General features: G+C 34.0%; 3 protein-coding genes across 5 annotated transcripts in view; 1 reads left to right on the top strand and 2 right to left on the bottom strand.

Moving 5' to 3' along the window:
• LOC124539960 (sister chromatid cohesion protein PDS5 homolog B) overlaps nucleotides 1–10,221 on the top strand; it is a 40,759-nt gene extending 30,538 nt beyond the window's left edge. Inside the window, exons 11-20 of one of the 2 annotated variants that reach the window (XM_047117334.1) lie at nucleotides 151–372; nucleotides 845–982; nucleotides 1,911–1,970; nucleotides 2,568–2,727; nucleotides 3,363–3,481; nucleotides 3,827–3,970; nucleotides 4,052–4,216; nucleotides 4,828–4,926; nucleotides 7,238–7,273; nucleotides 8,048–10,221. In XM_047117334.1, the coding sequence (XP_046973290.1) occupies nucleotides 151–372; nucleotides 845–982; nucleotides 1,911–1,970; nucleotides 2,568–2,727; nucleotides 3,363–3,481; nucleotides 3,827–3,970; nucleotides 4,052–4,216; nucleotides 4,828–4,926; nucleotides 7,238–7,273; nucleotides 8,048–8,149 (1,245 nt within the window). In that variant the 3' untranslated portion in view covers nucleotides 8,150–10,221. The remainder of the gene's footprint in view (nucleotides 1–150; nucleotides 373–844; nucleotides 983–1,910; nucleotides 1,971–2,567; nucleotides 2,728–3,362; nucleotides 3,482–3,826; nucleotides 3,971–4,051; nucleotides 4,217–4,827; nucleotides 4,927–7,237; nucleotides 7,274–8,047) is intronic. The other variant, XM_047117335.1, reaches the window with a different exon arrangement.
• A 581-nt stretch (nucleotides 10,222–10,802) lies between these two features.
• LOC124540252 (trypsin-like) lies at nucleotides 10,803–15,631 on the bottom strand. 2 transcript variants are annotated; one of them, XM_047117717.1, is made up of 7 exons: nucleotides 15,523–15,631; nucleotides 14,622–14,877; nucleotides 13,130–13,311; nucleotides 12,531–12,628; nucleotides 12,237–12,404; nucleotides 11,746–11,864; nucleotides 10,803–10,983 (listed from the first exon to the last, which is right to left on the bottom strand). In XM_047117717.1, the coding sequence occupies exons 1-7, from the start codon at nucleotides 15,608–15,610 to the stop codon at nucleotides 10,821–10,823; spliced, it is 1,074 nt and encodes a 357-aa protein (XP_046973673.1). In that variant the 5' UTR covers nucleotides 15,611–15,631; the 3' UTR covers nucleotides 10,803–10,820. The 2 variants fall into 2 exon arrangements, with proteins under 2 accessions (XP_046973673.1, XP_046973672.1); XM_047117716.1 differs by having other exon boundaries at nucleotides 14,622–14,898; nucleotides 15,523–15,617.
• Nucleotides 15,632–15,980: 349 nt separating this feature from the next.
• LOC124540107 (solute carrier family 2, facilitated glucose transporter member 8-like) overlaps nucleotides 15,981–26,492 on the bottom strand; it is a 62,002-nt gene continuing 51,490 nt past the window's right edge. The window contains exons 6-9 of the mRNA XM_047117539.1: nucleotides 20,096–20,228; nucleotides 19,566–19,795; nucleotides 18,676–18,870; nucleotides 15,981–17,827 (exon numbers count right to left, since the gene is read on the bottom strand). Coding sequence (XP_046973495.1) covers nucleotides 17,555–17,827; nucleotides 18,676–18,870; nucleotides 19,566–19,795; nucleotides 20,096–20,228 — 831 coding nt within the window. The 3' untranslated portion in view covers nucleotides 15,981–17,554. The remainder of the gene's footprint in view (nucleotides 17,828–18,675; nucleotides 18,871–19,565; nucleotides 19,796–20,095; nucleotides 20,229–26,492) is intronic.

Genomic DNA, 26,492 nt, shown 5'->3' with positions numbered 1-26,492 from the left:
ACCAATAATGTCATGAATTCAAAGTCAAAGTTATTTAGTTATCTTTACTCGGACCACAGGGCTACTTACATTCCTATATGTACTATTTTATTATAGAATATATTTCTGTAAATTTATTTTATTAATACATTTTTTTTATTATTTCAATAGATAGTAAAAGAGTTGCTAGTACGCGAGGGTGGGGGTGGCCCCAACGCGCCGGATAACGATTGGTGCCCGGAGGAGGAACTACCGGAGGAAACTCGTTGCAAGCTAGAGGGACTCAAGTGCATGGCCCGCTGGCTGCTGGGATTGAAGAAGGACGAATTATCTGCACAGAAGACGTTTAGGATGCTCAATGCTTTCATTGTCCATAAAGGAGACTTATTACAGGTACTTTAAGTTTTATGTATGATTCCATTCTTTTCGCCTTTGACAAACAAAAGAAAAAAGTTTATCAAACTAACCACTACATTTCCTATACCAATCAAAGAAGATGAAGTTATAAATAAACTCTTAAAGATTCTTATTACAGATTATAGTTATTGATAAAAACTTGACTGATATTACTAAGGTAACTTTTGCTCGAAATAATATCATAGATTAATCAAGGTCTCGAACTATGTTGTATCAACTCAGTGTTAAAATTGTTTGTTCATCTTTACTCTTACTTTGGTTGGAATATTGGAAATATATAATCTATATAAATATTTCATAGTCATGGGATTGAAATTATTCTTGTAATTTAGAAAAAATGAGGTTATAGCCAATAGAGTTATCCGAAGCGTCACGACAATAGTTCGGTGGTGGCTTGTATTGAACACAATAATCCCCAACATCACAAGCCGCTGAATCATGTTCCCAGCAAAAGCAGGTGTCCAAGGCGGAGATGGCCCACCTTCGGCTTGCCGCAGGCGCCGCCATGCTCAAGATCTGCGAGCAGAAGGGCGTCGGCGACCAGTTCACCGCCGACCAGTTCTACAACCTCTCGCATCTCATGGTGGTGAGTAAAGCACTCAACAACAACAGCCTGTAAATTCCCACTGCTGGGCTAAAGGCCTCCTCTCCCTTTTGAGGAGGTTTGGAACATATTCCACCATGCTGTTCTAATGCGGGTTGGTGGAATACACATGTAAATATAAATATAAATATGAGACAACATCACATACGTTACTCTGATCCCAATGTAAGTAGCTGAAGCACTTGTGTTATGGAAATCAGAATTTACGACGGTACCACAAACACCCAGACCCAAGACAACATAGAAAACTAATGGTAATCTACATCGACTCGGCCGGGAATCGAACCCGGGACCTCAGAGTGGCGTACCCATGAAAACCGGTGTACACACCACTCGACCATGGAGGTCGTCAAGTGGCAGAATTTATATGAAATTTGTCACATGCAGGTTTGCCTCACGATGTTTTCCTTCACCGCTGAGCACGAAATGAATTATAAAAACAAATTAAGCACATGAATCAGCGGTGCTTGCCTGGGTTTGAGCCCGCAATCATCGGTTAAGATGCACGTTCTAACTACTGGGCCATCTCGAGTAAAGCACTCACGACACCCATTTCACACTACAATAATTAAACAAATGTCAACTTTGAAGAAAAATATAATCGACCAACTGTCGGTTTATATTATGTATTGAGAAAAATAAATTGGGGCTGGTTTTAAAAATAAATATTATTCACTGGATATGAGAAATCTAAGGGTTGGATGTGTTGTAGGTAGAAGTGTCAGTGTTTGCAAAATCCAACAAATGTCAAGAAAATTGTAAAAGACAAACTGTCATATTATGTATTGAGAAAAGGAATTATTGGGGCTGGTTTAAAAATAAATATTCGCTACATGTATTGAAATTTAAGGGTTGGATGTGTTAATATCTCGGTATCAGTGTTTGCTTATGACGATTTGTTTTGTTATAGGATGAAGTACCACAAGTCAGAGAAGGTTTTGCGGCGAAATTACATAAAGGTTTATCAAAGGTAATCATTTAATGCTTTTAATAATTAAGTTGCATTGTGACCAATGTAAAAACGCATAAGATACAACAACAACAATAACAACAGCAGCAGCCTGTAAATTTCCTCTCCCTTTGAGGAGAAGGTATGGAACATATTACATCAATGCGAGTTGGTGAAATACACACATAGCAGAATTTCTATCAAATTTTCCTCACGATTTTTTCCTTCACCGTCGAGCACGAGATTAATTATAAACACAAATTAAGCTCATGAATATTTAGTGGTGCTCGCCTGGATTTGAACCCGCAATCATCGGTTAAGATGCACGCGCTCTAACCACTGGGCCATCTCGGTCTATGCGAGAGATAAATTAAGAGATGTAGATTTTAATAAAATGTAACATAGGATTACAGCTGTGGTGAAAAATAAGGTTTAAAATATCTGACAATACCACACTGTGTATACCAGTATGTGATTAATGAGTTGTCGTTTGGTGGTCGGATTTGAATTAAATGTAACATAGTAGGATTACACCTGTGGTGAAAAATAAGGTTTAAAATACCTGACAATACCACACTGAGTCCAGTATGTGATTAATGTGTTGTCGTTGGTGCGCAGGGCATCCCCAACAAGTGCCTGCCGCTGGACTTCATGGGCATGTACGCGCTGGCGGGGCGCGAGCCCGACCGGCGCATCCGCGGCCTCATCCGCCAGTACATGCTGGCCGACGTCGTGCGGCGCCGCGAGTACGTGCGCAACATCACCATCGGCACCAAAGGTAACCATAACCATAGACTTGCGTTACTACGACACTAACCGATTGTTGTCGATTTACACGACCAATACAAATAGCTCCCGCTATGGATTCACGCGTCAGAAAAAGCAAGTGCATGTAAATCGACGAATATATTAGGTCATATGATATTACAAGTTATTACGTTTGTGCAAAGACCATATTCGCATGAGAAATAAATATTGATAATTTGGGATAGCGTGCTTAATTCGGATGTGATCGGCTTTACGAATTTTGCCGATGCGACATCTAAGTTGTGTCGTACTGTACATAAATATATAAAAAATAAAGACAAACAGTTTTGCCTCTAATATAGGTGATAACTTTACCACAAACAAAAACTAAAAAGGTACCAAAAGGGATAAACACAAAAATTAGTTTTATATAAGAGCAAATATGGTCTAGTAGTATATAAACGTCATATAGATATATAAACTCACTGCGATCATATAATTTACAAATAATGCAGAAATGATAAATATATTCCAAACTACAATCTTGAAAAAATCTCTAATTTCATTTTAAAAGTGGATCTATGGAAACATTAAAAATCTCTAATTGCATTTTAAAAGTGGATCTATGGAAACGTTTTTTCTTATAATATTTGTTGATCGTTCTAGTTGAACGAGCAGTGAGCCAATTGCCACACATCCTACCGGATTACATGATGGTATTCGCGGTGCCGGTGCTGGCTCATGATCCAGGATTTACCGCCTACGATAACGTAGCACAGCTTAAGGTATGTATCATTTCATTTTAATATGCACTGGCTCTGCATGTGACATTTATAAATCAATCAAGATTAATTGATTTGAAAGATACAGTGTAAGCTTGGCCATCTTAGTGGTAATTAGTCAAAATTATCATATTATTGCTTAGTAGTGATTACTTGTATAAGTCATGCATATTATAGAAGAGATAAGCCGAGATACAACATAACAACATTAAGAATTTTGCTTTTATGTTTGTTATAAAGACTAAGAGCTATAAAGTATAGCCTTATTTTATCCAAGGCACGCCTAAGCGCCTAATCTTACTATTGTCTCATCTTATGCTATATACTAAATATGATTTTAATTTCCAGGTGATAAAACAGTGTCTCTGGTTCGTGCTGGAGCCCCTAATAACCCGCAACGATTTCTACTGCTACGGCTTCTACAAGAGCCTCGTGGAGCGAATGAAGAACCACAAGGACGCGTTAAATGAAACGGACGACGCGTTTAATTATGTACGTTATATATTCTTTACGATTATACTTTGTACGTCACTTGTAATGACATGCCCTCCCCCCCCCCCCGTCCCCCCGCAGAAGCTGTGGGCGACGTGCGACCTGGCGATGTCGGTGATCTGGGCGCGCTCCACGAGCTTCGAGCTGCGCGACTTCCCGTCCGACGCGCGCATCCCCACCATGTACTTCGCGCCGCAGCCCGACTTCTTCGTCAACACGCGCGTCTTCCTGCCGCCCGAGCTGCAGGTGAGACGCCTCGCCGACGCGCGCCCTGCCCGCAGTCTGCCGCCTTCATAAGCATACGTTCACACACACATACGCACGCACTCACGCGCGCACGCACACACGAACACACACGCACACACACGCACACACAAACACACACATACGCACGCACTCACGCACGCACTCACGCGCGCACGCACACACACGCACACACACACACACACATACGCACGCACTCACGCACGCACTCACGCGCGCACGCACACACACACACACACATACACACACACACACACACACACACACACACACAAACTATTTTTAAGTAGATTAGATTTTTTTTTTTTCTCTCTTCACTTATTTTTATATAAACTTTTTTTTTTACAACACTTTTAAAAGCATTCCGTTTCTAAAAAATCTAGTGTGCAATTTATTCTTGAGGAATCGCTGACTCTAATATCACAATTTATATTAGGTTTAGAGTCAGAGGTCAAATACAAAGGATGCCAATGTAATAACCTTAGATTTAGATAATGAGCATTGTGTTTAGATAACAAAATTGTGTACATTTATAATTATTATCACCGTCGCCGCTGCAGCGATGAGTAGATGAGTAACCGTGCGCGTGTCAGTTCCAGCCCAAGCGGCCGGCGGGCGCGCCCGAGGCGGCGGCGCGCGCGCGCAAGCGCGGCCGGCCCGCCGACGCGCTCGACAACGCCAACGACGTGGAGGTGAGCGACGACACCCGCGACTACTCACTTCGCTGTCTCCACTCTCTCGATCGGGAACTTTTATCCCGTAGTAGGAACATGAAACAATATATCAGGACACGCACTCGCTACTCACTTCGCTGTCTACACTCTCTCGATTGGGAACTTTCGTCTATTCATTATTAGGAACATGAAAAAGTATATCACGGACGCGTAACTAGCTGAATTACCTTCGCCCGCTTAGCATTCACTGTGTGAAAAGAATCAATCGATTATTTTGCAATCTTAATCAGTCAGTTAGTTATTAAGAAACAGAATAGTAAAGTCTTTATTATTTGAGTTCGATTATACGATTCACTCTCTTGACTTTTCGAAGTTATCTGTTTCATTACCGAATATAAAATTATATAGTCAATACTAGATTCACTCGCGTTTTAGTGGTTTTTGGTAGGTTTAAAAAAATTTAAAAATGTAGCCTATGACCAAGTTCAAGCTAACTTTATACCGTATTCCATTGAATTCGGTTCATTGACCTAGAAAAAGAATCAGAGTAACAGAAAGACAAAGGACATACGTATTTATAATATTAGTATAGAAAAAAAAATTATTGTGGTGCTTAGATTGACTACAAAAGATTAAAAAGTTGCTTATAGATCTCGTCGACATCAGAGTTTATTTTTTAGGTTTGTACGAATTAACTACTCAATCGATAATTATGTCATTTTAAATGCATGTACCGTGGGTACAAAGAAGTTGATACTTTGTGTTAGGGCTTTGTGCAAGCACACCTGCGTCCAGACACTCTTCCTTTATTCCGCTGCCAGGCGGCAATACTTAGTATGTTTGTGCGCCGTTATGAAGGGTGATTCTGATAGTGTAATACAGGCACAAGGGTCATAATAACTTAGTTGTAATAGCTGGTAGTTAGTGTTTCTTTCCGCGCTGGTGTCTATCATCATTTGTCCGCCCGCCTTTCAACATTTTGTCAAAAATCTCTGTTGTTATGCCAAAAGGGTCAATGGTTACTCTTTCCTTGACAAAGTCAATATATTGTTAAAAATCATTGTTGGAGAAAACAATATATTCGTATTCTCGTAATTTATGTTTTTCGTTAGAAAAATGAATACGTTTTCTATTTTCATTCGAGAGAATTAGTCACGAGGTCATGTATCAAATGAAGTAATTTTTCATTTAAAAAAAATGCGAAAAATATGGCGTTTTTAACGTTAAAAAATTGAAAATTGCTATCGGAATTTTAGAAATAAATTTAAAGCAGGAATAAGTAATTAAGTGTAATGGTGTTGTATTATAAATAAATATATATTAATCATCAACTACATCCTAGTAGTGCGCAATATAGCTGAGTTATTAGCAAATCTTTTTCCTACTTTCATTGAAATAGGCTATTAACATATCACAAAAAAACCCTTTATTTTTTCATCCAAGAATGTATTATAGGATAGGAAATGTATTGTAAAAAACCCATAAGATCTATCCTTGTTTCACTTATTCATTCTTGCTTTACTGATGTCCGAGCCATAAAAGTAGATGTACACGCTCTAGAGACAAGCTCTGGGAATTAGACAGTTAAATATTTAACGAAAACTCAAATTAAAAAAACCTTTGGCAATAAATCATTTTGAACGCTTTCGGGATCATGTTATAGAACCATATACATTGGCCGACAGAACATTTACTGACTATCCAGTCTAGTAACAGGAGTAACAAGATTGTGTTTGTTCCTTGTGACAATGCTATAAGAATCACATTTTTTCATAAAGTCATTAATATTTTTCCGTACATACAAAACATTACAGTATATATGTAGAGAAGCAACAGTTAATATCTCTACTATCTTTACATAGTATAAAACAAAGTCGCTTATCGCTGCCTGTTCATATATACGCTTAGATCTTTAAAATTACGCGACAGATTTTGATGCGGATTTCTTTGATAGATAGAGTGATTCAAGAGAAAGGTTTTTGTATATTTATTTATTTAACACTTTTTTGTACACCAAAATTACAATCACAAACGATTACAGAATATACAAACGAATAAACGAATGGTGAAACAAAAGGCGGCCTTATGGCTTATTAACCATTTCTTCCAGACTACCTTGATATTGTATATAATACATGGACAATATAGTAAATAAACACTGATATTTTTATAAGTTTCTAATGTGATGTAATAGTGTAGTATCAGGCGAGGCGGGTCGCTAGTTATATTTCATAATATATGGGTGGTGGTTTGATTTAAGCGATACAAGTAAGGTCTCGAGCTAAGGGCGTTGTACGATGCCCATTATATATCTCTAATTTCATTTCAGCCTGTCGTTGGCCGATCTGGAAGTATCGATGCTAAGGTAAACACGCTACATCATTATATGCAATTTATACGAAATTATTTACGAAAAGAAACAAATGACTTAATAGATAATGCATCGATTTGATTATTTTTTTAATTTTTATAGCGTGTAGTTTATTTGGCGAAGAGAAAAGAAATAATGTAAATTGCTGTTTTATTTTTGAATTATTTAGCGTTGTGTTTATGTTAGCATTTGGAAAACTACCATTGCCATTATACAAATAATAAAAAAGAAAAACAATTTGATTTGTTTTTTTTTTTGTATTTCATATTAATTATTTTGTTACGGTTTTGTTGAAATCGGTTTTGATAATTTATAGCAGAAGCGAATGGTTTTGGTAGTATTGTAGTTATATTAAATCTGTGATTCGTAGACAGGATACAATATATAATTTGCTTTGTCTTTTAATGTTTGTGAAAAAATGATTTTAATTGCATGTTTCGAAACGGTGCGATAAGTTAATTATATACCAAAGATCAATGTGATTTATCAACTGTTAATTACCGTATAGGGTTTGAATTTGCATGCCGGAGAAATTAAATATAGGTCATTATTAAACACGAACAATTCACGTTGTATTTTTTTATTTGCTTCTAATTTCGCATGTTAGATAAAGACAACAATATGTCTAGAACTGTCTCTACAAAATAAATATTAATATTGTAAGGAGTTTAAAACTGTCACGTTTGAATTATGATTTTTTAATATGTATTGTTACTCAAGTCTCGTTGCAAATTGTATGTTTAAATAATATATTATTGTTATTTACAGCCATCAGAGGCGTCGGACACGCAGATAATATTGCCTGGAATCGAACAGCCACCAGAAACGGAGCTGGAGGAGCCTCAAGCGAAACGCGTCATCAATGACTGAATTATTTAAATCGGGATGTATTCTATTGATAATGAAGGTCGTATATGTCATTTTTACAATGAAATTGAACTTTGTTATTGTTTTTTATATCATCTGTTTTATTTTTTATCTGTGACCATTCTGAAATTGATTAGGTTTAGTTTAATTCGATCCAACTACTGCTTAAATGATTAATGTATTTACTGTTAATTGAAAGAAAAATCCTGTAAAAGTATTTTTTTTTTAATCTTGAAACTTAAAATAGCTATGATGCAAATTATAGACCCATTCAGCCCGAAAGAATAATAGCGTTCTTTTAATTTAAAAATAAATGTCAATTTCGAAACTTTTTTTAGTAAAGTAATAAACTAAATAATATGTAATACAAATTGTGTGAGTTTATATAGAATACATCCCTAATTCCTAAGGCCCAGACAACCACCCAGTCAGGTATCATTACGCTTAAACCCATTAAGACTGGATATTTATACCCTGAATGTCATAATAAAAACAACCTTAACACAAGGAGACAAAACTCAAATTCTATTATACTAAAACGAAAACTGATAAAATCTTTCGTCTGTGAAGAAAAACATTGAAAATTGTATATGAGGTTTTTTATCTGTTGCGTTGAATTTATAAAAAATAAACAGTAAATGAAATATAGTGTTGTGAAACAAAAAATATTAATTTTGAATCATGTACGATATCTTTAATTTATTTACCATCGGTCCAAATGTAATTGACTAGATTTTGTAATCTATTCTATTGGTAATGATTGAATCAACCTCATTAAGATTTTAAAGAATTATGATTTTTTTAACGTCGTATTTAAACCGGGATTTGAATTTGTTTTTAATATATTTGTCTAAGACCATTTTGGGGGATACAATACAAAATAATAATCATTCTATTAATTTTCAAACGAATGATTATTATAAATGTAATAAATCTCCCAAAAAGGTTTGCTTGTAGAAAATATGTTTAAAATCTTTAGGCCCAAGTCTATACAGCCTACTTATATTTTACTTTAACGTCAAAATAGTTTACAAGTAAATTAAATCGAAATGAAGTTTAATTACTATTAATTAAACTCGGTTCAAATTTTGTCACTAAATGACATCCGTGCTGTAAAGGCCCATCCGGGCTTAAATGAGAACCCTATGTAATCTATCCAACTCTTTCTAGATTATATATTTTATGTATGATGTTAAAGTGAATATAAGTAAGTATATATGTATTTATGGTTTAATGACTCACTCGGTATATTATGAAGGAGAACAGTGTAATATAGTGTTTGATTGTAAGTTATGATACGATGTTTGTTCGCTCGTTGTTTTTAGTTTTAATTTAAACTTCGGCTGGTCGATTATTTTTTCTCTTTTTTTTTTAATTTTAATCTTTTTCAGCCTCATGGGCTACGCCTCGAGGTCTGGGAGTTCATGAATACGCGTGGTGTTTATTGTATGCGTTTAAAGTGATGACAAGTGAATATCGTCGTGGTAACAATATGATCATGTGTAATCAATGATGTTTACAGCGGATCGCTTTTTCGGATTTAAATTAATGACACAAAATTGTTTCCCTTTTTTTTTTTTAAATAAATGATAACGTTAGTGGACATCGTCGCGTTTTATATTTAGACTCTTGTGATAAATACAAGTTATTTCATTGTTAAACTTTATTTTTAAGTTACGTTGGGAATATTGCTTTTTACCACTTTATGCCACCGAATTAAATATGGTATTTTTGAACTAAGAAATTTATACATTGTTATTGGGTATTGAATTTAAGTGTATGTATTTATATAACGCCTCATATCTCTTAGTAGTGATCTTATCGGTGAAAATTATGTTTTAATATAAGACCCAAATATATATATTTTTTCTTTTAGTGGATTTTTCCCAACGTCGCCTCAATGTCCACCAGCTCTAGCTCGCGATAAGTGTATGATTTATAATTATTTTGTGTCGTTTAATTGATTTAAGTGTACCAAAAACTTGGGAGAGCCCGTGACGGCGTGCGGCACCGCTCGGTGGCCGCAGTGATGATTCTCTGTAGTTATGTATTAAATAAATAATAAATACATATGATGTTGTATTTCATTGCCATCCCTAATTATTAAACGATAATTGAAACAAACAATTCGAGTTATTTATCTATTATTATTATTATATATTCGAATCACGTGAGCATTTAAGACGAATATACTATATATTATACATATTGTTGGAATAAACAAGCAACACTGCGTCAAGTTACACAACTTTCCTTTTTTAAAAAAAAAGAAAAGGCGGGAGATTCATGGTTGACACATTGAGATCGCGAATATAGTTATTACGGTGTAATGTGATTATTGATGGTTATTTGTGTTGTATATTGACTAAATGTTTTTCTATTGTGGTAGATTGATTGTTATTTTAAATTAAGGATAATTGTTTTAGAGATTAACCTACTTCCTACTTCTGGTTCTAAAAATATACTTAATTTGTGAATCTATGTTATTAATTATGGATTTGTGAAACAGTGGCTTAATTAATTAAGTGGAATAGTGTTGCATTTTAAATAATAGTAAGTTATCAAGAATAGTGTAGTGCATAAGTGCAGAGTAATTAGGAAATCGAAGTACTTTAAACGAGTTACATAGTATTAAATAATACAAATAATGTTATATTATATTTTTATTAAATCGTCAGTCGTGTCTGAAGTCCGGCTGCGTGACTTCGTCCGGGTTGTACACCGGCCCGTCCTCCAGCACGTGCACCGGTGGACGGACCACCGGGTCTATGTCTTTCATCGCTTCAATCAGTTCAGCCGTCGTCTTGTATGATGATATCGTGTGTTTTACGAAATCTCTAAAAAGTTGAAAAGTTTTTTTTGGTATATTATCAAAAACGTCTCGCCGTCTGATTATTTATTTACAGTTTTATAAAATCATTCAGAAGAGCCGTTTGGCATAAAGCACTTATGCACTTATTTTAGGGTGCGTTCAGATTTGTCGAACGTTCAGTGACTTTTGACGCGCGCAGATCAAATTTGAACGCGCTCTAAGCTGGTTCCTAATTCACTGTTTATGCTTTCGCTAAATCCTTGAAATTCTGTATAATCTGTTAAATAAAAATAAATAAGAACATTTGCCTAAAATATGACAACCTTAGTTCTCAATGTCAAATCTTATATCTATTTTGTAGTTAGATTATCCACGGCTTCGCTCGCTTTTTAGGGGGTTGTTCAGCGGTTTGTTCGTGAAAGACCGAAGTGATATCATGGCGCGATTTCCAGGGGCGTCCACACTAAGCGCGCTTGTGTCGTGGATGCCTTATTTAGGATTAACTATAACAATTTTCACCTACGGTAAATGGTGTGTTCTTTATACGGATGTTACAAATCAAAAGTATTCAATCTAAAGTATAGAAAGAAAAGGATACAAAAAATAAATAAAATAGAATAACATAAATATATAGTAATAATTATTACGATAACAGAATATAATATATGTATACATATATATAATTATAATATTCGTATAGATAAATTATGGACTTGCGCGTGCGTTATCATGTTATATGCGTTGAATCATATACTAAGCTACAAAATATTTATACTGTAAGATATACCTAAAATAAAAAGCCTTGATAAAAACAGCCGGTTGGTACTCGTGACCGCATCTCTCTGGTCCGAAACTCATGACTCCCATTAGCCGGTTGTGTTGCACGGCCGGGGCCCCGGCATCGAACTATGGACACAAAAGGAAAGACTAATGAAATGTGACCGTTATTATTTCAATATCATTTAATTTTATAGCATTTATTAGTCGCCAAAGCAAATTTTATACATCGTGTTTAGAAAGGACAGTTGGAGTTTTTATATCGTTTACCATTTTTAAAATAATGAACAGGAAGCGGGCGTCTCTAGTCACCCTAATCGTATTATCTTTTGTACATATGCGTCTACGTATAGATTTTTTTATTTAATTGTCATGAGTTAAGTTGACAGAGTCGAGATGGCCCAGTGGTTAGAACGCGTGCATTTCAAAAGAGAGGCCTTAGCCCAGCAGTAGGTAATTTACAGGTTATTGTTGTCGAGTTCATTTTCATTTAAAACTTACCAAACATGCATCTCTCGTACCATTTCTCAAGGAAGCACAAAAGAAATCTGCCGTGAACTGGAAACCGTTGACGAGCTGATATGCGTCACTGCAATAGCTGCGCGTGCGCACCTTAAGTCGGGCTGTCATAAGGTCTGGTGTGTGATCACGGAACGACGTGTCTGTACCCTGAAAATAATCATTCATAAGTTTACATTATACATTTTATTATTATAATATATTAAACATTACCTTCAATCTTCAAAAAGTTTTCGTATATATATTTTTAAGAAATAAATAATATGTTATAATTACACGTGTAGCTCCCCACCCCGTTACAGACACAAAGCTTTGTGCGAAGGGTTCCTTCATGCCGTCATATATTCTGATGAGGTTTATGTGCTGTTGAAATTCTGTAAAACGTTATAGATAAAAATGTATTATTAATATATTTGAGATTCTTTTTATATAGTATTCACAGAACCACTGTGTATAACTTTTAAGATTTAAAATTTGAATCATTGATTAGTTTCGAGATTTTATTTGGTTTGCGGCTTTTTATACTTTAATATATATGACACATTTTAATAGCCTATACTGGTTACATGTGAAAATGTGTGTAATTGTTTGATCTTGTCTCCAAAAGTAGCCCCGATTAGAATTTCCGTATTAGTGTGGGTCCCAATTAGTTTAGATAATCGAGGTTTTAATATACCTACTCGGGTATAGTAGAACCTTGATTATCTCAACTAATCTAATTGAATAACAATGAGATTTAGACACAGTTTTACTACTTTTTAGTTTTTTCTAATATGATATACTTACTTCTATCGCATTCGTGCGAAAGTATATCATATATAATTAATTAATTACAAGATATTACTAATATTGCTTCCATTATCATACTTGCTTACCAAGATTTTCAGAAAGTTTTAGCAAGGCTATATCAGCGTGTGGAACTGGTTCCTCTTCAAATTTGGGATGACGAATTGCTCCGGCTACATCAACCAACGTCCCTCCCTCGTGGGGCCGGGCGCTGCCCACCCTGATCTTGACATATTGCCCTAAAGTCTTCATCGGTGCCACGTGAAGAACACTGATTTTGAGGACCAAATGTTTAATTTATAAAATTGACATTTGTTAATAATACGAACTGGGTTTACTATATTTATTGCACACATTCGAATATAAAAAATAATCATTGGTAACCAATAATTGGTTTAACGATATCTCAAATTATAGAATACAAAGGAAAAAGGGAAAACCTTCCATGGAACCTTGATATACTGGGTTATATTAATTCTTTAAAAGATTAAGTCCTCAGTGTCATTGAAATAAGATCCCATTCCAGTGTTAAGAGAATTGAAAGGTCAATATCTACAATAATCTGATAATCAGTATGGATCAAAAATCAAATTCAAAATAAACTTTATCCAAGTAGGCTTTTACAAGCACTTTTGAATCGTCATTTAACAATAATTAGTGTAGCTACTACCATCGGTTCGGAAACTAGATTCTACCTAGAAGAACCGGCAAACTCAGTAGTTCAGTTACTCTTTTTCAACATTTAAATACATTTTTGTATAAATAAATACTTGCAGTACTTCACTCCGCACCATTACATGTAATTTAAATTGAATTCGGATTTTATGAACAATAGAAGAATTAGGAACATAAACGGAGCCATGAACAGGTATTGTAATGAATAAATATTTGTTCTCAGACATTAATTTAAAATTTGTTTATAGTAGGAGACAAAGACAATAGAAAATAATCTAGTAATCGTAATCTTAGCGTTTTGTTCAGGCAAAATTTAAGTTGAGCACAATAGTCAGAAATTTGACCAAATATTCTATAGTAGAAGACATACTAAATAGAATTGAAATTCTAATTTACTTAGGTGAATTTCAAACGGGTAAAACATAAATACGCGCAATCTATTATGGGAAATATAAAAGTGTGAATAATAAAAGTCTTCAGAGACTATGTTTCTGAAACCAATGGGTAATCTCAGGGTACCGATTACTGACTGCCTTATTTCGGATATATGAATATGAGAATACCAAATTATTTGAATTTCGAAGCATTTATACGAAGTTCGTGAGGTTTATATATGTGTGCATCTTAACCGATGATTGCGGGTTCAAACCCAGACAAGCACCGTTGATTCACGTGCTTAACTTGTCTTTATAATTCATCTCGTGCTCAGCGGTGAAGGAAAACATCGTGAGGAAACCTGCATGTGACAAATTTCATAGAAACCACATGTGTATTCAACCGACCCGCATTGGAACAGCGTGGTGGAATATGTTCCAAACCTTTTCCTCAAAGGGAGAGGAGGCCTTTAGCCCAGCAGTGGGAATTTACAGGCTGTTGTTTATTAGGACTATGTGATATTGAACTTACTAATTAAGACAATGTGCAGCAGTCAGCACCCAATTGACATCAACAATGGTCCCAGCACACCACAGTCTACCATTTATAATAATAGCGGCTATGTACGGAAAATTCTTAGTGTCGGTCGTGTTTCCGCCTCGAATTCGCAAACTATCTTTATTACTATTTATGCTGGATACATAATCGTTGCGGATTCTGAGTGCTTGCTTGTCTTCGGCGTTGTGGCGTCGACGACCATCTTGTAAGGGCTCAGGCTCATTGGTGTCTAGATTAATTTTGAATTTCACTTAAAAATCAAATTAAAAACAGTCTTGGAAACAATTCATAACATCATCATATCTTGTTCTAAATTTAAATGAAATTCAAGTCAAAATGTTAGTTTAAAAATAAAGCTACAATATTATATTTATATTACAAAACAATATTTTCATTGAATATAATTTTTGTCTTGAAAAAGCATCTCTGTCTCTAAATACAGAGAAACATTTGTCAGAAATCAGCCCTTTTACAGGTAAACTCTATTTAAGAATTGAAATGATATTAACGTACAATTTTCGTATTTCAACGCTTTACTTGGCTTAGCGTGTTTGGTCAAATATTTGGCAAGTTCACAAACGTACACATAACATTCACATTATGGACTGGATTTGAAACCGTTAATAATTTAAATATATCAAAATATTTGCTTAATTACTGTTATTTGTTGGACACATTGGACTATATATGTTATTCGCCATATTTGTGGAAATCAGCAAATAATAGTTGCGTAGCGTTATGATATAAGACTTTGATTTTTTCATAAGTAAAATATCAGGGATGTATTCCATGGTTCCTTAATTAAGCTCAAGTCTTAAAAACGTATGTAATTTACTTAAATATAATAGTGAAATTTACGATGTTTATAACTTACTAACTGAAGTGTCTTTTCTATCCACATTAGTGAGTACAAGATCAATAAAAACAATAAAGGTTATTAAAATCACTGAATTGTAGAGCATTGTCCATTTGGAAATGCCGCGTTATCAACAAAATATCGATTACTTTGAATGTAAAACAATATATTTTGATAAGAAATTTATTGCTTCCAATATGTTTTTGTTACGATTACATCGTAAAAGGTAAATTTTCTAGTAGAGGGAAGTTTTAAACAAGACAGATCCTGAGGTCAAACCCGGTTTGGCTCAGAAAAAAAAATGGATATTTTGTTAAGAAATCCTCAAAAGTAGCTCGTAGTTTGGAGTTATCTGTGGTTTACAATATCATATTGGTATAAGTTTAAGTTTATTAAATCATTTGGTCTGAGGTCGTTCTTTTCTTGAAGAAGCTTGAAAATTCAAAGGTTATACAATAAAGAAATCAAACAAAATATACTCCATCATAAATTATTTAATGGCATTTAAACTTATTTCTAATAATACCATAATTAATTCGTCAATAATATCACATATCTGGAATCAACATCTCATAAAAATAAAATAAAAACCTTGTATACAAATAAAGTAATTTCAACTTTATCACAGCATAAATATTTCATTGCACAATCAAAACAAATACAAACTTTTTAAAATCTATTCTGTACAAAATGTTTTTTTTTTCTCTTGGCCAGTTGAGCGCAAGATATTCTGCCACTGGCATGTGTAATAGATTTGACACAAAGAAGACTAGTCGGTTTAAAATTTTGAAGCCCTATTTATATACAATTAATGCAACGGAGCTATGCATATTATTGATAAATGCGATAATTAATGTTTAATCACTGGAATTTCAAAATACAAAATTCAAATTTCAAAAGTCAAAATTTGCCGCCTTTAGTCAAAGTTAAAGAATACATTTCTTTGCCATTTGTGTGTAATTAAAAAAAAAAAAAACATGTCAAAGACAAAAATAATTCGATAATGACTGACAATTAATTGTGCTTTTTATATGTAAATTATTATGTGAGTATTAATAATAAATATAGGTAAAAAAATCGGAGCAGATGGTTTATTCCCGGCAACTTTGGCCAAACAATTTTATACGTAAAATTGAAGCTGTCTTTATTAGATTGGTTCTGCTGTAATAAAAAAAGCTTTAGTGAGTTTTGCTAATGTTACCTTAAAAATATATTTTCTTATTAATATATCTGTCTTTCATGGCGAGTTAATTGAAATTTTTTTTAAATTTTATTCCAAGCGTAACCTTATTTTATTTGTTAAGAAACCTAAAGTAAATATAACACGAACTAAATAATCAGTTACTTAATTTTGAACTGTTTTAAGAAATAAAAAAATATATGAATTTTATATTTTATTGTTTTTGTACAGATTAAATTAAAACATAACATACATTTTTTCTGAGTCAGTTGAATTAATGGCACAGATTTAATAAAATCTCTTTACTCTATTTTCGTCTCACACTATCACAAAGCATACGAATATAAATATTGGTCCTTGGTTTTTATAACTGTACAAATGCGAATCATTCGATAAACTATACATACATACTATACTTATAAATATGATCCAAAAAGAAACGTCGATGAAAAAATTAATATTTTCTTAATTCAAACGTTGTTAGAAATTTTTAACATATACAATAACATATCTTTTATTTTAACAATATATTTTTTGTCAGAATATTTTTATTTTGGAATGCAACGTATTGTAAAGCCGACTTCAAGTAATAATTTTTAATATTGGCTGTTTGGTTGTTACGCTCTTTTGTATTCGTTTGTTTTGCAAACGTCAATATAGTTCTAAATTCAAATTACGCTCTCGGTCGGTCAATCGTATTTCGAATGTTTAACATGTAACACGTGTCCCTTGATTACCAATATGAAATTATAATCGCGCTGTCACAATAACTGTATTTTTAATATTTTATGTCTTCACATCACCCTTTTTTAGTCAATAATTATTTTTAAATATATAAATAAATGGGGAATTGCGTATAAAAATAATGGTTTACAATCTACTCATTTCGTTGCCGGTTTCAACATCTTTCCTTTTCTCCTTCTGTCTGCCGTCTAGAATGGCATAGATTTCCTCTACGGTTCTATCTTTCGTCTCTGGTACATATAATATAGTATATAACGTACCTATGAAACAAACTAATGAGAAAAGTATGAAGACCCAATGTATTCCTAATAGTTTTAAGAGGGGGTCGTACGCTTTTGATTGGAGGAAGTCACTGAGGGCGTCGACGCTGCTGACGAATGACGTCACCATACCACGATGCTGTAATAGAAGATAATGATTTCATGAGTGAAACATATTAAATACTAGTTGTCGCCGGCTTCGCTTTCGTTTTAGAAGTTGGCTATCGGTGTTAGGTAAAAAAGTAGCCTATGTCCCTCCTTGGAGTTTAATTTTGCTTCATAACGAATTTCATCATATTCGGTTCATTGGTTTGATAGTGAAAGAGCCACAGATAGATAGACAGACAAAGTTACTTTCATACATAAAATATTAGTATAGATTAAATATTTTTTTGTGAAATACACAGAGAAATAGCCTGAGTCTTTGTTTATTTTTAAATATGGATTTATTCTGTAATAGAATTGTAATTACAATAGTATTATATATTTAGTATCTGTTATTTACTGTCATTGTCTTTTAATTATATTTATTAACTTTTTGTTTAATTTTAGTCAAATATGACTTTTGTGAAGATAGAAGTCATAAATGATTATAGTTCAAAATCAACAAAATAAAATATAACAAGATATGTAGGTATAATTAGTTATATATTCTTGGTGGTAGGGCTTTGTGTTAGCCTGTCTGGATAGGTAGCACCCACTCATCAAATATTCTACCGCCAACTAACAGTACTCAGTATTGTTGTGTTCCGGTTTGAAGGGTGAGTGAGCCAGTGTAACTACAGGCACAAGGGACATAACATCTTAGTTCCCAAGGTTGGTGGCACATTGACGATGTAAAGAATAGTTAATATTTCTTACAGCGTCATTGTCTATGGGTGATGGTGACCACTTACCATCAGGTGGCCCATACGCTCGTCCGCCAACCTATTCTATAAAAAAAAACAATAGATGGTTTTATAAAAACTATGCCGTACAATAACTTACTTGAAATGAAAACAACTCAGAAGTTATGACGTATGGCACGGGCTGATAGCCAGCCGCGTCAGAGAAGATGCAGAGACACATGGCGACCACGGGCAACCAGGCGGGTAGCCAAATCGACTTGGACGTGATGTAAAACCAACCGCCGAGCGCTAGCATTGATAGACCCGTCGCGAATGACGTCACAGCGAGCAACCACTGCAATCATTGAAAAACTTTAGAAAAGTTTTTTTTTAAACCTCCAACGTAATCTAGCCTAAAGTCTGACAGTATCCGTCTTTGCATATACGCCCCAAAGTTTTTTTTTCAGTTAATTGACCCACTCATTAGATATTCAACCGCTAAACAACGGTACGCAGTATTGTTGTGTCCCCGTTTGAAGAGTGAGTGAGCCAGTGCCACTACAGGCACAAGGGACATAACATCTTAGTTCCTAGGTTGGCGCTTTGGCGATGTAAGGAATGGTTAATATTTCTTACAGCGCCAATTGAGGATATATCGCCCATAGACGTAGTGCAAGAAATGTGAACCATCCCTTACATCCTTGGAACTAAGATGTTATATATCTTGTGGTTGTGGTTATACTCGCTGAAACTAAGTGTTGCTGTTGGTGATAGAGTATGTGATAAGTTGTGTAGAGGCTTGTACCGAGTCCTATTCCAGTGTGGTGTTCCAAAAACAGAATCAAATATTAATGTTGTCTTAGATTTTCGCGATTATTACAAATTTAAATCGTTCATGGTCACGAACAGAAGTCGTAATCTACCCGTGACCAAGAACGCTGTAAAGTGCTCGAAACGTCAGGATAATAAAAATAATTAATATACGCGATTTAAATCCGTTAAAACTAGTTTTATTTCAAGAATCAAATATTCTATTTCAGTATGCCGTACCTTTCTGCCAGTCTTCTCAACAATACAACTAGCAACGATGGAGCCAAGAAGCTGGATGACTCCAACGACAATCGTCTGCTTGTTCGGACTGAGCTTGAGGCTGATGGATTCGGAAGCCTGTTCGAAGATGGAGCCGGCGTACATGAGCACCACGAGGTAACCACACGTCTCTTGTGATAACATGACATTCACTGCTATCCTGAACGCTTTGAATGTGGTTTTATCTTGCACTGGAAATGAGAATATTTCACACGTAAGGATATATTTTCATACTTTACAACATATAACAGTCGCAGAATGTTATATGTCATAATATAGGAAGTTTTATATCTTTATTTATTTAAATTGCGAACGATCTATTTTTTATTCGATTTATACCACAAAAATTGTATGACCAGAAATTAAAAATGTAGAGCAAATTATGTATAGATAATAAAAGAACTATTATAAAATAAACTAGATGTGAAATTTTAACCGTTTTATTTACCTTTAAAATAACATCATAAAAAGAACAGTGTTTTTATTCTCACCGATGCTCTTCCAGGAAGCTTTCTTCATGGTTTTTGCGTATTCTTCCTCTCTTTCCATCACCTGGATCTCCTCTTCGAGGTTCTTGTCATCTACAGAGGTGTGCCGCAGCCACGCCAACGCCGCTCTTGCCTCCTAAACATAAAATATTGTTTTAGATAATGTAAATTTTATTTAGATAATAATTTAGATAATACTTGGTGGTATCGCTTTGCGCAAGCCCGTCTGGGTAGGTACCACCCACTCATCAGTTATTCTACCGCCAAACAACAGTACTCAGTATTGTTGTGTTCCGGTCTGAAGGGTGAGTGAGCCAGTGTAACTACAGGCACAAGGGACATAACATCTTAGTTCCCAAGGTTGGTGGCACATTGACGATGTAAGGAATAGTTAATAATTCTTACAGCGTCAATGTCTATGGGCGATGGTGACCACTTACCATCAGGTGGCCCATATGCTCGTCCGCCAACCTATACCATAAAAAAATATATGCTTTTTATTTTAAGACATTGTTAAAAATATATGTACGTAACATTAACTCATAATTATTCTTACGACACAACGTAATTAATAATATCACGACATTCCAATTGTTTTGTTCAAATTATAAATTATATACCTAATTAATAATTATACTAGTTAATAATTATTAATGTTAGTAACTAAGTATATGTTAGTTAGAATAGTTTAAGTAAATGTTAGTTACACACATTACTTACATCAAAAAAAAGAGTTAAAATTTTACGTTGAGATTTTCAAATTAGTTAATAATTAATGAGTTAATAATAACACATTAATATTAGTATTGAAGTATATGTAGATTAGGTAACTTCCACGATCAGATTTTACTAGGCTCACCCATTTCAAAGATCACCAATAATATGGTTGCTGTATTCAGAATTACTTAAAGTATTTTTGTATTTATTTGGTATCAACACACGGAACTTATATTTTAAAAGCAAGTTTAAATTTTTACGATTTAAACCAATATAGACAAAGGAATATTCATTCGATTAAAGTAAATTGAGTGACAAAGATACGACATAATCAGAAATGACGCGTTGATGGACAAGTATTGATGCTCTTATGTCCTTTTGCGTTATTTTGTTACTATATCGAATCGTAACGTAAGTTATGCTATTGTTACACCTATCCCCTTACGTCCTTTTGCGTTATTTTTTTACTATATCGAATCGTTACGTAAGTTTTGCTGTTGTGACACATATGCTCTTACGTCCTTTTGCGTTATTTTGTAACTATATCCAATCGAAACGTAAATGTTATTTTTGTTACACCTATGCTCTTACGTCCTTTTGCGTTATTTTGTTACTTTATCGAATCCTAACGTCAGCTTTGATGGCCTAACACCTATTACCCTTACGTCCTTTTAGTATCCTGATATTACTATATCAAATCGTAATGTAAGCTTTCCTAATTAACCGCTTTCGTATTACTTAACGTAGTAATCCATTATTAAAAGAATTGTTTCCATACGTGTGAATACAGTCGGTGTTCGTTATGTTTGTGTCATTGGTTAAAAAAGTCTCAGGATTAAACACATATTTTCAGTAGCGTAGCTAGGTGAGGAAGGGCCCCGGTGCATAGAAAAAGAATCGGGCCCTCACTCCCACTTTAACTAATAATTACCCGTTAAAATTATAGATACCTATTAAGAAATCTTGTGAAGGGTCGTGATTTTCTAGCTTCAGAAACTTAAACTTGGGGCCCTCTAGCCCCCTGAAATCAGGGGCCCCGGTGCACTGCACCAACTGGCCCTACGATAGCTACGCCGCTGCATATTATTTTACTCTCACGATGTCGGGTCGGGTCGCTAGTATATTCAAAAAGCATGCTCGGAATGTTCTCGTTAACAATGTTGTAAATGACAATCATTTATTCCACGAACCATTTTTATTTATTCCATTATACACGACCGAAGTTATTAATCATAATTATAGAAATAATTATAAAAACAAATACAATAGGCTATTTGACTGGTTTTTAAAATCAATTTTATATTATTTAGTAGAGCTTAAGGAATCCAGTAAAATTTGATTTTTTTATTTCTAGTACATATTTGCCGAAAAATATCATATTAAAATATTCCATAATTTTATAACGCGTGAAAACGCAACTTAGACAATATGGCGCTGCAATGGGGTCGGTGACGTCGCTTTGTCGTATTTTAATCTGTGGTACATATAGTAGAAAAGCAAGGTTTACAAGAAAGTGACTTCATCATAAGCCCGGCCAATCAGGAGCGTTTTGTGTCACGTGACAAATGTTTGAAAAAATGCATTTTTATTGATGGTTTTTTGAATAAATTAAGTATTATTTTCAACTTTCGTTAGTAAATAATCATTTTTAAACTCATAATATACACTGATTACAATAATTCACAATTTATTTTTCGCATTGTCAAATAGCCTTTTAAATCGTTTCAAGTGACAAACGACTTATAAAAGCACTTCTTTGTCGCTTAGCGATGTAACTCTTTATGTGTATTTTTGTTAAATTTAAAAGAAAAGCGACGACCTATTTAATCATCATTATTCGTTATCATAGTATAAAACAAAGTCGCTTACCGTTGTCCGTCTCTATGTATGCTTAGATCTTTAAAATTACGTAACGGATTTTGATGCGTCTTTTATAAAGATAGGAAGGGTTTTGTATATAATAAATGGACAATATAGTAAAAACACAATTAAAAATCTTTAGTGTATTTAGTATCAACATTGCACTCGTTCGATACCGGGTGGATCGATAGTGCAGTAATAAAATTCTATAAATTTAGTATGATCGTGTTATTATATAACGAGATGGCCCAGTGGTTAGAACGCGTGCATCTTGACCGATGATTTCGAGTTCAAACCCAGGCAAGCACCGCTACATATATGTGCTGAATTTGTGTTTATAATTCATCTCGTTCTCGGCGGTAAAAGAAAACATCGTGAATGAAATCGTGAAACCTGCATGTGTCTAATTTCACCCCAATTCTGCCGCATGTGCATTCCACCAACCCGCATTGGAACAGCGTGGTGGAATATGTTCCAAACCCTCTCAAAGAAGCTCAAGCCCAGCAGTGGGTAATTTACAGACTGTTACTTTACTTTATTTTTATTATATAACGAATAACATATTTATTATTTCACAAAGTAGGTAGACAACATAGGCAGGAAATAGATATTGACGAAGCAATTAAACATCTATACATATAATAAAATTAGTGTCTGTTTGTTATATTAAAATAATCGCTTTTTACCAAATGCATACGTATGTATACACGGTACATATTCCAACACAACATTTTTTAAAATTTTTGTGTGTCTGTCTATCTTTATATCTATCAACTAATCTCTTTAACGGCTGGACCGATTTTGACGGAAATATCACTGACATGTAGCTGCTGTAATAAGGAGTGACTTAGGCTACAACAATACATGTATACTGATGTTGATACGACTCGACTAGTATATTTTAGTTACTTTCACAGTATAATGTCCTACGGTATTATGCTTTGGGGTAACGCAGCCGCTATCCAAACTATATTTGTGCTGCAGAAGAGGGCTATTCGCGCAATTTATAACCTAGGAGCCAAGGAATCATTAAGGTATAGATTTAAAGAAATTAAGATATTGACTGTTGCTTCTCAATAGATATTTTGTAATGTTTTGTATGTACGGAAAAATATTAATGTTTTTATGAGAAAATGTGATTCTCATAACATTGGTACAAGGAACAAACACAATCTTGTTACTCCTGTTACTCGACTGCATAGAGTCAGTAACTCTTTTGTGGGGCAATGTATACGCTTCTACAACAGGATCCCAGAAAGCGTTCAAAATGCTTCTGTTGCCAAATTTAAAAAAATTGTTAAGGAACGCTTGTGTGCAAAAGGTTACTATACAATTAGCGAGTTTATGTTTGATAGCACACCTTGGGAATGAAACGATCGCCTCCTGGCTATTTCTAATCATATACTACTACTATGTATCTTATTAATTTGACAAAAAAAATAACAAAAAAACGACCCGCTGAGTTTCTTTCGCCGGTTCTTCACAGGTCAGGGTGTTCCTTTTTCCGAACCGGCGGTAGTGTTTATTTGACAATCAATAAGTAAGTGTAATGCTTCTATATTTAATAAAGGAATTTGAGTTTGAGTTTGAGTTTGACTACGATACAACTTAGATGTAGCATCGGCAAAATTCGTAAAACCGATCTCATCCGAATTGAGTACGCTATCGCAAATTATCAATATTTAATTTTCATGTGAATCTTTATACAAACGTAATAACATATGTTGTTGTTGTAATATTGTGTTGTAATAACATATATTATTGTTGTAATATCATATGACCTAATATGTTCGTCAATTTGACACGTCGATTTTCATGCACTTGCTTCCTCGGGTCGAACTGGCGCGAGAATCTATAGCGACGAATAGCGTCGAATGGTGCGATAGGGAGCTATTTCTATCGGTCATGTAAATCGGCAGTAATCGGTTTTATTTTCATTTCATTGCATTTTCCGATGCTACATCTAATTTTTGTCGTACTATACTTATATTTTAATTCTAAAGCGCACGAATTCGCGGGCATAGTATTAGTATTTTATAAACTATTGTAAGCCCTGAGATATTATCACGCGTATTATAAAAGTTCAGTGTCAATCAATTACATACAGAATAATTACATACCATGACGTAACCATAAAATTGTTTATCTTAGATAATCTATACTAAAGTCGGTTTGTTTGTTTGTCGCTCTTTCACTGCTAAACTGCTGAACCGATTTTGATGAAATTTAGTGTGAAGCAAACTTGAACTCCAAGGAAGGACGTAGGCTACTTTTTTGCCTAACACATCAAAAGTCGCGGGTGAAAACTAGTAATTGCTAAAAGCTTAATTAGAATGAAATGAATGCAGGCGAGAGTGTGGTTCTTGGGGTAATTTGCAGGAATATAGTACTATACAGAACAATTACCTAATGATAGTTAAACAAAAAGTATAGTAGTCGGTTAATGGCGTCCTCTTTTAATGATAAATGTAACACTATTACGTCACACTAAGTATTGAGCTAGCTGTTAATGCTGGTGGTGTATTCTGTCCACTAGTTCACCCCGATATAAAGTACAAATTCAAATGGCATCTAGTCGACCGATTATCATAAAATTAATAGTAATACGAAAACTATTCTTATATATTTATAGTTTGCAAGTTACAATTTTATTGGATGATATTAATCAACCTTTGTCAATATCTAGAATTAAATAAAAAAAAAAAAAAAACATTCCTTAGTCACGATTCCAATCATTAATATTTAAGCGCCTTATTCCAGTTATATCAGTGTGCGGAAGTTTTGCAATAGCATTGGAATTAAATAATTTATTTCTCAAGCGTTCTTTCAATGTTGAGTTAAATTACATATTTCAAATAATAATATAATAACTTAGAACTAAATAAAAAAATAATTAAATGGGAAACGAAAAAAACAATATAATATAATATACGGAATGTTTTAAAAGCTAATGTAATTAATTATATATTATGTCATTTTAATCCTTATAGTTATGAAAATCACTAAAGATTGATTTGTTATTTATATTTTATTTAAGTTTTTTATATTGTTTTTTATCTGTTATCTTGAAACGTATATAACATTGTCTATGGTATAAAGCGTATATTTGAAGTGTGCTGACTTTTTTGGGTCAAGGCCAGCACAATAATTAATTAACTCTAGATAATTAAAGTTGAATGATCGTCAAAGGTTGTAGTCTGATATAGATAATAAAAAAATAGTGATACTTCGAAAAAAAAATAGGCTCCAAATACTGAATTCGAATGATGTTATATTTTACGTTAACATTAGATAAATTTCATAGAACGGTTCGGAAAAATAGTGGCGAACGATTGGCTGTAACGTACACGCACCTAGTGTGCGTAAGCGAGTGTCAAGCATGGGTATCACGCATACACACACAAGCAATAAAGCTGGCTCTTTTTGGTTTGGCGTTTGTTTAAGTCACTTTATCTAGATATATTTAATTAAGAAATATATACAAAAGCATATTTTCCTACAAACAAATCAAATCTTCGTAACTGAGCATTAGCAGATGAAAAAAAACCAGACACTATTATTAGTTTAATATAATACAAAGAAAACACAAAATGTAGAATATTTTGTGTCTATTTTCCCTTATGAAGTTTCTTTGAAATGACTTTTACCTCGGTAAAACCCATCGAACGTTGGAACTGGATATGGTTATGTCTTATCGTACGAGTAATGTATACTTCATAAATATTTCCAATCACTTCATACAAACGGCGACGTTTTGTCTAAACGGTTGCAAAGAATTACGGCATTTTACTTGGATTGCAGACCCATGACCATGACCCAGCCA

The sequence above is a fragment of the Vanessa cardui genome, chromosome 24 (assembly GCF_905220365.1).
Source record: "Vanessa cardui chromosome 24, ilVanCard2.1, whole genome shotgun sequence".
Lineage (NCBI taxonomy): Eukaryota > Metazoa > Arthropoda > Insecta > Lepidoptera > Nymphalidae > Vanessa > Vanessa cardui.
Note: the sequence above shows the minus strand (reverse complement) of the source record. Positions and strands in the feature narration are given on the sequence as shown.